This window comes from Cylas formicarius, unplaced genomic scaffold, assembly GCF_029955315.1.
Source record: "Cylas formicarius isolate icCylForm1 unplaced genomic scaffold, icCylForm1.1 PGA_scaffold_9__14_contigs__length_23061073, whole genome shotgun sequence".
NCBI classification, from domain to species: Eukaryota; Metazoa; Arthropoda; class Insecta; order Coleoptera; family Brentidae; genus Cylas; species Cylas formicarius.
In genome coordinates this window covers 17,171,061-17,184,702 of record NW_026844365.1, presented here as the reverse complement: position 1 = coordinate 17,184,702, position 13,642 = coordinate 17,171,061, and the positions used below count along the sequence as shown (strand labels likewise).

Here is a 13,642-nt window from a genome sequence, read left to right as displayed (position 1 = left end):
CACTTAAATTAAAAAATATTCTTACAATCTCCAATCATTTCTACAGAAATTTATTTCCTTGGTTGGTGGTGGCTTGCCACTGACTGTCTATGAACAAATAATATTTTGGTTAATTGGGTCGCAAATGCACTGATCAAATCGAAAACTTTTTTTTCTAAAAAATAAAATATCTATCCCAAAACGAAATATCTAGTTTTGTAGTTACTAACTAGTGTCTTTCAGAGAAAAATTACACTGTTCTTTTTATTTTTACAGTTTTAATGAAATAACATAACGATTCTTATTTAAAAAAAAAGCAACCCTACTTGCTATTAATAATTTTTAGCAAAACTGCCTGTTGATAAATTAATAACAGTCCTTTTGCAAAAAGTAGAACATAGAACACTAAAGTGAGCAGGCGCGCCGTCATGCATGAACCACATTCTGTTCTAATTCTTCAAATCCAAATTATCTTCTAAAAACCTGCTATAAATATGGCCATTTAGCCTTTCTAACAATTTGGTGCAAAAACCATTGTCATAAATTTACACGCAACGGAAAATCTCTGGGAAGTAATGCCTGGGCTCTTTGGATATAATAGGGATACAATAGAAAATCGAGACTTGCAAGATATTCAATTTCAATCTCAATAGATATTAAAACTGCTTCTTCAATTTCTGGAGTGACAGTGCTATGGTCCCCTTTCAAATGATTATTTTCCTCAAAGCACCTGTTTCAGTCAACCTTCTATGTACATTTGAAAATGTTCGCCTAATAGGAGCGCTGAAGATAGATATTAAAAAAATATACTTTATTTTTGAGAACTTTACGACTTCAAAACTTTTAGGACATATGTTCATATGAAGTTTTCTTTTTAAAATGGATCAGAAACTTGCACCCTGAATTATTGACATTCAATTAAAAAACACCCTATATTTTAATAAGTTTTGCTGACATTGTAGAATGATTTCCACCATTTCTCGCAACTCCCTATCGGTATTTAATTGTCACAATCTTCCGAAAATATCTTTAAGGGGTTGTTTTCTCTCAGGATAATTCTAGTTCTACAAATTGCTTGCTGCATCAGCGTTCTTCCAGACTTTTATGCAACAAAGTATCATATCCCATTAATTTAAAAGATCAAATTAAAACTAAATGTATCAAACTGCTAAAATCACAATTTCGTACGCATTTGTTTTGGAAAGGCAGCACGTGAAAAGGTGCACGGGACATTTTCTCATGGATTTTTTCTGCCATAACTTTGAAACCGTAAAAAATATCCAAAATGACAAATGGGTTACATTATAATCGTTTTCACTGCTTTTTTAAAAATTAACTTCCGAATAATTTCAATGAAATTTTAGGCTTCGAATATTGCTGAGGATGAGCTTTTATACGATTGAAACACATGTAATAGACGTGTCTGATATACCGTCTACTCTTAAGACAGATTAAATATAATTTTGTGACAGGAAGTATCTGCATCTTTAGATGGTACTAATTCATAACTCCTCTGTGAAAAATTACACCAGTATGCTATAGAAACTCTAATTACAGAAATTATCGGAAAACCGTTTAACAGAATTAACATTAAAGAAAATAACCGAAAGGTCACCTGCCGCCAGGAATCCATGAATATCATCGCCTCGGACAGAGACACATAATCGACCCGAATTGTTTCTGAGTCAATTCCGATCCTTCACATTGTACCGCCCGACGAATTGGATTAGATATTGCGCTAAATTCCGGCGGGATTATCGAGACATATCAAAAATACCTATATGCGATATGAGAGATGCGTTAATGTCCAGAATGTGTTCGTTTGAAGTCCAAACTGTGAATCCCTAAAAGTTTTAGTTTCATAATTTGATAAGTTTTCTGCAAATGTTTCGGTATATTTCCGTAGAGAAAATGGGGTGTTTCAGCGATACTAAACATCTAAGCAACATCATACAACATATTTATTTCGCTCTTGGTCAACATTGTGTTTATCAAAATAATTACTATAGTATTTGGTGTATCAAAACGAAATCTGGTATCGGCAAGAAAAGCTGATATTTTTTACGTATCGATCTGACTGAAAATGCAGAGTTTAACAAACAACATGGCCGCTGACAGTTAATCATTTTTTTTAGAACGAAAATGTAGCAAAATGCTACTGGCGTTTAAAATTTAAAATTTAAATTCTCAATATTTTGGTTAGTGTTAGTGTGTTTTGTTTTTTAATTGGCTTGTTAAAGATGTCGGTGATCACTGGGTTTCACTTCGGGGGCAAAAGTTTTCTAATAGCTATATGATTGCATCACACAATACTACCACTTTCTATTCGCATATTATTATTGTTATGTACAAATCTTTTGTTGGCTTCTTCGGAACTTAAATTAAACTGGCTCGCATTCTACTCTGTACCTGCTTATATATTATTTAAGTGGGGCGAAGCTAAAGCAGCGCCATGAACATTGTCTCGGATGACTGATTTTTATATTGATGAAAAGTTGGTTGCTTATAGATTTCTATAGATTCTCGGATTTTTCGTTGGTAGGAGAATTGATTACGTGCAAGAATTCAAGTTCTGAAGAAGCCAACAGGATGTAGGCGAAACGCGAGAAAGTTTTATTTATAAACAGCCGTCGCAAGAGGAATCAAGAATATTTGTAACTAGTATTACCTGAAAATTTCTCTGAAAAATATTGTTGATTTTTTTTTAAGTAAATGTTTTATCAAAACGCTATTTCTGACACTGACAAACACTGACAAAAATTCGCTATTAATTTTTTTTTTAGAATTCAATATTGTGATCATAATTTTTATTCTACTCTGTATAGACACAAGTTGAATTTGCGACCCATTTAATCTCCGGGATATTAAAAGGGTACGTTTTCAGCTTCAATAAACAAATTATACCAAACAAAAACTTTACCTGACATATCCCTGCAAAATACATAAATGCTGTAAAATAAATATGCAAAGAAAATTTGAGCCAAATAAAATGAAGAACAAATTTATCGGATACATTTTGTTGAAGGTGTATATAATATCAGTATTAAAGGAATGAAGTTGGAAATGTAAACATATGGAAGTTCAAATTTTAATCAGTAATGTTTACACAATGTTATTCACGGATGATCAGGTTATCCTTGCAGAAATTGAAGATGATGCACAAACTAATTAAACAATATGAAAAATAAAGACTCCAGATGAATGTGGAGAAGACGATAGAGAAGTGATTTGATAACAGATATAGGCACATTAAAAAAAAACATCAGAATACAGGAGTCACGACCTCAGAGGACGGTAGAGATGAAAAAGATATACTCCCGAAGGTAGATGAACTGTATTTACTTTATTGTTTGATTGTACAGTACTCTTCTTCTTTCCTACTCCGTCTCTCATAAGAGTTGTTCGTTCTTTCTTTACAAACAACATCACAAAAATAAAATTTTTCAATTCATTTGTCGAGTCTTATGTTAGTTATGGCTCAGAAATATGGACATTCAATAAGAAACTTCAGCAAAGAATAATGGTAGTTGAGAATAGATATTAGATACAATGTTGCAAAACTACACCCAAATGGGAGTAAAAAAAATATTCTAGAAAAAATAGAAAGCAAACAATTGTCCTGATATGGTCACACGAAAAGGTAGCCCGATGATAGATGCCAAAAGAAAATATGGAACTGGACTCCAAGTAGCGGCCATGAAGGGTTATTATTATTATGTCAATTAACGAACCCAAAATTTCGATTGCCTACCTCTTTTTCTGAGATAATCTTCTATCATAACTGCGCTGATCATAAACACGTTTCCGACGCTTCCGACCGCAGACATGGACGCTAGCAGAATTAGTCTTGCTAGCCTGGACCAGTGATCGTTGAGCGTCACCGGAGAGACATCTTCTACGGCCAAGACATGGCTCACGTTTGATACCATTACCACTGAAAAAAGAAAGTTTTTTTATATAAACCAGGAAAACAGTGCTCGCTGAAACTACTGATATACATGAGATCTGACAAAACCTCACCAATCCTGTAGAATTAATTAAATTAATTTGTTAACTTAAAATTTGTTTTCCTGTGGTTGTACATTTTTTTATACTCCATGTTCATTTTTTTTGCATATTTATCTATGTAAACCATTAATGTGTTCAATGTTGTGTAAAAAATAAAAACTCAATATGCTAATAACTCACTACTGTTTGCATTTCCACCCTACCCACGTGACCACCAATAAGAAATACAAAATAAAAAAAAGTTTTACGATTGCTTATAAACTTACTGTGAAGATTTTTGGACGAATATGTCAGAAACAAGTGGTAAATGTAGAATTTTGACATGTAGACTTTTTTTTTAAACCCAACACCCTGTATTTTACTTCACAGGACCCTTTGTTGATATTTTCTTCGAAATAATCGATCTTACGATTTCGCATAAATAATAATTATCATATTCAAGTCAGCAAGAAGAAAATGTCATCGTTTATTATTATGATTTCTTCTCAAATGGTGAAACAATATTTTTCAAAAACTAATTGAAAAAATGTCACAAACTAGAACTAGAACTAGTCAAGCAGGTCTGTTGAGTTTAATTCTTTCTTCCCTTTTTTTAAATTTAACTTAACTGGTTATATACGACCATTTAAATGCATAAAAATTTCAGATAATATGCATCGAAATTAACAAAAAATGCAAATAAGCAGTTTAATTATATAAAAAATTGTGAACATTAATAATATTTTAAATAAAGCAAGAACTATTTCTTCAAAAATCCTATAATTTTTTACCTATACCACAGACCTATTTGAATAAATATACTAGATACTTACATAGCAAATTGCAAACCATAAAAATCTCAGTGACAAAATATTATTTGTGATTATGAAAATAAAGTATAATAGAATTAATAATTAAACAAAACCATTGATATATTCAGATAATAGCAACTTGCACAAGATACAATTGGTAAATTACCAAACTATTCTTTGCAGTTATAAAACCAATTGATAACTAATTTTTGAAAATTTACCAAAAGAAAATTGTGTTCTTATCTCAGTTCTCCTTCGAAATTAGTGAAATTGCCTATAAAAACTTCTAAAATACTTTTTAGAATTTTGGAGCCTGTGTTACTTTCATTTTCGGAAACATTTTTTTTGTAACCGTAGCTCCAACAATACGTGAAACTTTTTTGCAATCTACCTCAAATGGACTTATAAAGCCACTGTATCTGTCAAAGAAATAGAAGTAAGTTTGAGTGCTGTAGGTACAAAATAATAATTTGTTTTTATAAATATTAAATTCTCTCTCACTGTTGCATAAAAAAAGAGAGATCTTCGATCATTATTTTAATTAATTCAAAGTTTTTGGCAGTAAATATAGCAGCGACTAACCAAGTGCCCCAGCGAATTATTAATGGTTGTGGTGGTAATATTTGGTCAATTTTCCTTATAAATGTGAACACGTGAAGGTGCTTTTAGAAATGCTTTTCTTATTTGATTAATTAAATTATTTATCAATCAAGTAGCATAAAAAAAGTTATATCTATAAATATATATATATATATATATATATATATATATATATATATATATATATATATATATATATATATATATATATATATATATATATATATATATATATATATATATATATATATATATATAATAAATAAATATGTTAAATTTTGTGCTGGAGTATGTTACAGTTTTAAGTAACGAAGTTGTTCAAATCTGTCCAAATGTACTGTTACATTTGTTTTAAGAAAACTCATTCACGCACTCAAGCAGCGCACTCAAAAATTAATCGTCATTGTAAATGTAAAAGGGCAATTGTTTTGGGAGTGTTTTTTTATTTCTTATAACAAGAGGGGGTATTTTAAAGTTTTCTTCTTCTTCTATTTGTTCCGAATATTAACTTGTGTACATGTTATTTGTACTTCACATATTTTATATACTTACTTGTTGATGATTTTTAGGAAAGTCTTAAGCAGGTGGCTCATAAGTATTGTAATTCTATGCTCATCACACTTTTTTGCATTTGGTTTCTTTGGTAAAGTGACAAATGTCTATTAACCGGTTCTGGGGAATTTTTCCAGTATTATAGTGCTATTAAAGTCCTCTTAATGATTTTTAATTGGAAGCTTTTTAAATTTATTTTAAAAACATAAAGAAGTGTGAGGACATTTTCTTAAGGTCATGGGAGCTAAAGTCAAGTTGTGTCTAAAAATGCAAAAATAGTAAGTAATAAGCGTGCTAAATTTAGTACTAATTAGTAAATAACAATTAACCAGTTATCAAATTTTTTCCTCGTAATTTCGGGACACGACTTCCATTTTGTACAAGAGGCGAATCTACAATAAATTACAGATTTCTGTTCCGGTTACGTTGTTGTCAATTTAAGAGCACCCCAGATTTGTAGATTTCGCCAACACCGAGATGAAGCTTTATTTAAAGTACAAACAAAACGGCGATAATACCGCCGCGTATTTCGCATTAAGTGCGAAACTTGTTTATATTACATTTTAATTGGCAACGGGGGTTAATAACGTTCGTGCAAGCGGGTCTCGCTTCCCAAGCTTATTAAAGTATTCGCCTCCATCAAAGTGTCAACAATCAAAGTATGCTTAGTACGTTCTCCCTTGTGATACGCCTGGTTACATTAAAACGATCCAAAGTGACTTCCGGGAATCCAAAATACGGAGCTATCCCATATGGAATATATGGGATATGAAAGGTTGCTGCGACAGATCATGTACAGAGTGGTCCATTTAAGATGCTCCTGACCCTTATCTCAATAATTACGACTAGAACTTTAAGTTGCAATAAGACAACGATGGATTATTCGATTGACATGAATTTTATTTATCCGAAAGATAATCTTGTGGCATTACATTTTAAATATGATTTCTAGCATATGACCGCCACGACTGGCGAGGATGTAGTCCAATCTGGACGTAGAATTTTCGATGACTTTCCCAACATTTGTGGCCGTATATCGGCAATAACACAGCGAATGTTGTCTTCCAAATGGCCAAGCGTTTGTGGCTTATCCGCATAGACCAATGACTTTACATAGCCCCACAGAAAGTAGTCTAGCGGTGTTAAATCACACGATCTTGGAGGCCAATTCACAGGTCCAAAACGTGAAATTAGGCGGTCACCAAACGTGTCTTTCAATAAATCGATTGTGGCACGAACTGTGTGACATGTTGCCCTGTCTTGTTGAAACCACATCTCCTGGACATCATGGTTATTCAATTCAAGAATGAAAGAGTTACTAAGCATAGCTCTATACCGATCACCATTGACTGTAACGTTCTGGCCATCATCGTTTTTGAAGAAGTACGGACCAATGATTCCACCAGCCCATAAAGCGCATCAAACAGTGAGTTTTTCTGAATGTAACGGTGTTTCGACATACACTTGAGGATTAGCTTCGCTCCAAATGCGGCAGTTTTGTTTGTTGGCGTAGCCGTTCAACCAAAAGTGCGCTTCATCGCTAAACAAAATTCGCTTATGAAAATCGGGAACAACGGCAATCTCGTTTTGGGCCCATTCGACGAATCTATGTCTTACTTGATGATCGTTTGGCTTCAATTCTTGCACGTGTTGGCTTTTGTAAGCACGTAAACCAAGATCCTTCCGCAAAATCTTCCATTAAGTGGATGGACACAGATCCAATTCCTGTGCTCGATGGCGGATGGACTCATTCGGGTCTTCTTCAATGCTACGCTCTACAGCAGCTTCTTCTGTACGCACCGTACGGCGTCTCTGGGGATGCGAGTTATCGATAAGAGTAAACGTTGTGCGAAAACGTTCCATGGTTAATCGAATTAACTGCTCTGATGGACGATTTTGTCGACGATAAAATGGACGTAGTGCGCGATACATATTCCGCACAGAACCATTATTTTCGAATTAAAATTGCACTATTTGCAAGCGTTGTTCAGGCGTGAGTCTATTCATGATGAATTGCCAAACCAAACTGAGAATAAATCACTTGACAGCTGTTAAATCGGTCGCCATCTGGGACAGTAATGTCAACTTAAAGTTCTATACATAGAAAAAAACACCCATTATATATATATATATATATATATATATATATATATATATATATATATATATATATATATATATATATATATATATATGTATATACATATACATATTATTACAAATATATTAAGTATATTCATAATGCAAATATTACTATTGTTATTATTAATATTGTTACTATTACTACAATCTATTATACATATACTGAAAACTATTTGTAGTATCTGCCCATAGGCAAGTTAATATGGGTTTCTCCATGCTGGCGTCTTCGCTATCTAATAAAGTTATATAGAATTTTCCCCTCAAAACCCAACCTTTTGAATAATTTACAATAAAAAGGAAATATTTTTTTTATTCTGAATGGGGGTTGTGAAATTGACCGGTTAATTAATTAAATAATTTTTAAAATACTATAAAATTAATTATTTCGTTATATTGCGTGTTACGTCGGGGAACTCGGCCGAGTTCAGACAAGAAGCAGAACGACCCGACTTGAAAATGGCAAGTGAGATCTTGGCGAAACGTTGTCAGCAGAGGACTACCTTCACTTGGGCCAGCCAGACCAGACGCGGAGTAAAACCCGGAAGAATTTACAACACACATGTAAGACCTGAAGCCTAAAACAAAACATATGTATATATATATATATATATATATATATATATATATATATATATATATATATATATATATATATATATATATATATATATATATATATATATATATATATATATATATATATATATATATATATATATATATATATATATATATATATATATATATATATATATATATATATATATATATATATATATATATATATATATATATATATATATATATATATATATATATATATATATATATATATATATATATATATATATATTCCGGGATATCATCCGTTCGCTCGTTGAACTCCGACTGGAATCCTGCATCCGACTGGAATTCTGCAGACGTTTCGCCAAAATCTCACTTGGCATCTTCAATGCTCGCGCTCCGAAAACACTTCGAACACTGTTTTCGGAGCGCGAGCATTGAAGATGCCAAGTGAGATTTTTGCGAAACGTCTGCAGAATTCCAGTCGGATTCAGGATTTGCAGGATTCCAGTCGGATGCAGGATTCCAGTCGGAGTTCAACGAGCGAACGGATGATATCCCGGAATATAGTGTCATCACATTTTTCCATCCGTGAATCAATACGTGAGAATATATATATATATATATATATATATATATATATATATATATATATATATATATATATATATATATATATATTCTCACGTATTGATTCACGGATGGAAAAATGTGATGACACTATATTCCGGGATATCATCCGTTCGCTCGTTGAACTCCGACTGGAATCCTGCATCCGACTGGAATCCTGCAAATCTTGCATCCGACTGGAATCCTGCAGACGTTTCGCCAAAATCTCACTTGGCATCTTCAATGCTCGCGCTCCGAAAACACTTCGAACACTGGGAGGTTATCGGCGGTGCGTGCGGTATTTATACTCTGCGCCGGAGATGGTAACGGTGCTGCTTGTGCGTGGGGGGAGGTGGCTCCGCCCCCTGAATTGTCGCGTTGTTAATTTCGCCCGATCGTAGTTGCGATGTCCCCGTTGGCTGCTGCGCATCGCTCTGCTGTTTGATTATCGTTCTCCACGTGTTGGATAAATGCAGAGCGTCGTCTCTCGTATTGAGGTGTCCGGACTTTTCTATTTCGATGGCCTCTCGTATAATCCTAGTCCTAAAATCAGGAATGTTAGCTATTTGTTTGCAAGTGCCGAAATCAATTTTATGGCCTGTCTGATGTTGGTGCTGAAACAAAGCAGATGTTGTTTGTTTGTTTCTTATGGCTAAACGATGTTCCTCGAGCCTGGCTGAAATCCTTCTGTTGGTCTGTCCCACATACGTCAGGCTGCACGATCCGCATGCTACACTGTATACTCCTTGGTTTTCCAGAGTAATTTTTTGTTTTGGGTTTCTTAGTATTGCTCCGATGGTATGGTCAGGTTTGTATGCCGTTGATATGTCGTGTTTCCGTAATATTCGGCCGATTTTGTCAGTAACCCCCTTGATGTATGGCAGGACAGCGATCGATCTTCGTTGGGTCTCGTCCTGCACTCTCTGCTGCGGCTGTTGTTGTTTACTGATTGCCTTGTTGATGATGCGCCTTTGGTATCCGTTTTGTTGAAGACAGGTACTAATTTTCTTCAGTTCTTTATCTCTGTTCCTCTCGTTTGTGAGCCTGAAGGACCGAGCAATTAATGTATTTGCCACTGCCTGTATCTGTGATGGGTGGTGATGAGATTTAGCGTTCAGGTATCTATTAGTGTGTGTTGGTTTTCTATAGACAGTGTGTTCCAAGTGTCCATCTTCGGTCCTTGTGATGTGCACATCTAAAAAGGGCAGACTGTTATCCTCTTCAAGTTCTATTGTAAATTGAATCCTTGGGTGAATGGAATTCAGATGATCTAGGAATTTCAAAAGCTCCTCCTTGCCAAAAGGCCATACAACAAATACGTCATCAACGTATCTTGTCCATAGTTTTGGCTTCAGATTTGCCTTCTCTATTGCTTTCTTTTCGAAGTAAATCATGAAGAGGTTGGCAATCACAGGTGAGAGAGATGATCCCATTGCTGCTCCATCTATTTGTCGGTAAATTTTCCCGTTGTGCATAAAGTAAGCGTTTTTCAGGCAATGTCTTGACAGATCCATTATGTATGGCGGAAGATCTTCGTTTTCTTCTATAAGCAAGAGTGCCTCTTCTACTGGAATACTCGGGTAGAGGGATTTGACATCGAAACTTGCCATAATGTCGTCCTTGTCCATCCTGAGAGAACCTAAAATCTGAGTGAAATGTTCTGAGTTTTTAACATAGGAATCTGCCTTTTCCACTATAGGCTGAAGTGCACTGGCCAGATGTTTTTCCAGCTTGCATAATGGTGAGTTAAAGGCGCTTACGATTGGACGCAGGGGAACCCCGTCCTTATGGATCTTTGGAAGCCCGTAGAATTTTGGGCAACGACTCGATTTTTTCCCTCGGAATAAGTTTCTTCTTTGTATCCTCGTTTATTGATGAATCGAGAATTTTGGACTTAGTTGTTTTTTCCAAATATGTCGTGGGATCTCTGGTGACTAGTTTGTATATTGGGTCGTTCAAAATATCCTCCAATTTTGCATTATAATCCGACGTATTCATGACGACAGTGGCATTTCCTTTGTCTGCTGGCATTATTAGAATGTTTTCGTTTTTGTTTAGATTCCTTAAGGCTTGCATTTCTTCTCTGCTTAAGTTTGGTTGCGGTGGTTTTGACTGTCTTAAGACTCTGGCGACATCTTGCCTAATTAACTCCGCATCTTGTTCGTCTATGGTGGAAAGACTTGCTTCGACGTTGGAAACGATCTCTTCGACGGGTACTCTTTTTGGAGCTATTGCGTAGTTAAATCCTTTATTCAGTACGCTGACTTCTGTATCGGAAAGATGGTATGCTGAAATATTATGAACTGTACTGCTTCGGTTTGTATTTGGCACTTGTCCTGATTTTTTGGAATTTGACTGAAGGATTTCTAATTTCTTCCACAGTTTTTTTGACGTGATGTCCTTGTCTTTCTCAGTGCGCCATGATGTTAATAATTCTATGCGGTCCCACAGCAACTGATGGATCTTGTTGCTCAGTTTCAGGTGGAGTCTGAAAAGTTGTAGCTCAGTCTCACTAATTTCGTACCGGGTCCGCCTGATCTGGTCTTGGAGTAGGGCCTTGCTAGCTTTGTCCAGGATAGCTTGTGTCTTTCTGGTGCGTGTGTGATAAGACAACCTTGTAAATGTTGGCAGCAAGTTCTGGTTGCGGCAGCTTTTAAGAAAATTCAAGTTGCACAGCGAAATAACCCTCCTTTGTCTTAGTTTTTCATAACACTTGGTGGCTGTAAAGATCTCCTTCCCGTAAAGGTGTATGATATTCTCACGTATTGATTCACGGATGGAAAAATGTGATGACACTATATTCCGGGATATCATCCGTTCGCTCGTTGAACTCCGACTGGAATCCTGCATCCGACTGGAATCCTGCAAATCTTGCATCCGACTGGAATCCTTTCCGATACAGAAGTCAGCGTACTGAATAAAGGATTTAACTACGCAATAGCTCCAAAAAGAGTACCCGTCGAAGAGATCGTTTCCAACGTCGAAGCAAGTCTTTCCACCATAGACGAACAAGATGCGGAGTTAATTAGGCAAGATGTCGCCAGAGTCTTAAGACAGTCAAAACCACCGCAACCAAACTTAAGCAGAGAAGAAATGCAAGCCTTAAGGAATCTAAACAAAAACGAAAACATTCTAATAATGCCAGCAGACAAAGGAAATGCCACTGTCGTCATGAATACGTCGGATTATAATGCAAAATTGGAGGATATTTTGAACGACCCAATATACAAACTAGTCACCAGAGATCCCACGACATATTTGGAAAAAACAACTAAGTCCAAAATTCTCGATTCATCAATAAACGAGGATACAAAGAAGAAACTTATTCCGAGGGAAAAATCGAGTCGTTGCCCAAAATTCTACGGGCTTCCAAAGATCCATAAGGACGGGGTTCCCCTGCGTCCAATCGTAAGCGCCTTTAACTCACCATTATGCAAGCTGGAAAAACATCTGGCCAGTGCACTTCAGCCTATAGTGGAAAAGGCAGATTCCTATGTTAAAAACTCAGAACATTTCACTCAGATTTTAGGTTCTCTCAGGATGGACAAGGACGACATTATGGCAAGTTTCGATGTCAAATCCCTCTACCCGAGTATTCCAGTAGAAGAGGCACTCTTGCTTATAGAAGAAAACGAAGATCTTCCGCCATACATAATGGATCTGTCAAGACATTGCCTGAAAAACGCTTACTTTATGCACAACGGGAAAATTTACCGACAAATAGATGGAGCAGCAATGGGATCATCTCTCTCACCTGTGATTGCCAACCTCTTCATGATTTACTTCGAAAAGAAAGCAATAGAGAAGGCAAATCTGAAGCCAAAACTATGGACAAGATACGTTGATGACGTATTTGTTGTATGGCCTTTTGGCAAGGAGGAGCTTTTGAAATTCCTAGATCATCTGAATTCCATTCACCCAAGGATTCAATTTACAATAGAACTTGAAGAGGATAACAGTCTGCCCTTTTTAGATGTGCACATCACAAGGACCGAAGATGGACACTTGGAACACACTGTCTATAGAAAACCAACACACACTAATAGATACCTGAACGCTAAATCTCATCACCACCCATCACAGATACAGGCAGTGGCAAATACATTAATTGCTCGGTCCTTCAGGCTCACAAACGAGAGGAACAGAGATAAAGAACTGAAGAAAATTAGTACCTGTCTTCAACAAAACGGATACCAAAGGCGCATCATCAACAAGGCAATCAGTAAACAACAACAGCCGCAGCAGAGAGTGCAGGACGAGACCCAACGAAGATCGATCGCTGTCCTGCCATACATCAAGGGGGTTACTGACAAAATCGGCCGAATATTACGGAAACACGACATATCAACGGCATACAAACCTGACCATACCATCGGAGCAATACTAAGAAACCCAAA

The 13,642-nt window shown here is 35.7% G+C and overlaps 1 protein-coding gene across 2 annotated transcripts in view; it reads right to left on the bottom strand.

Annotated features, from left to right (window-relative positions):
• The window catches only part of LOC132707384 (melatonin receptor type 1B-B-like), a 121,384-nt gene that overhangs the window by 66,513 nt on the left and 41,229 nt on the right, over window positions 1-13,642 (bottom strand). Inside the window, exon 2 of one of the 2 annotated variants that reach the window (XM_060679224.1) lies at window positions 3,731-3,913. In XM_060679224.1, coding sequence (XP_060535207.1) covers window positions 3,731-3,908 — 178 coding nt within the window. In that variant the 5' untranslated portion in view covers window positions 3,909-3,913. Of the gene's footprint in view, window positions 1-3,730; window positions 3,914-9,323; window positions 9,527-13,642 lie in introns of those variants that run through there. The other variant, XM_060679225.1, reaches the window with a different exon arrangement.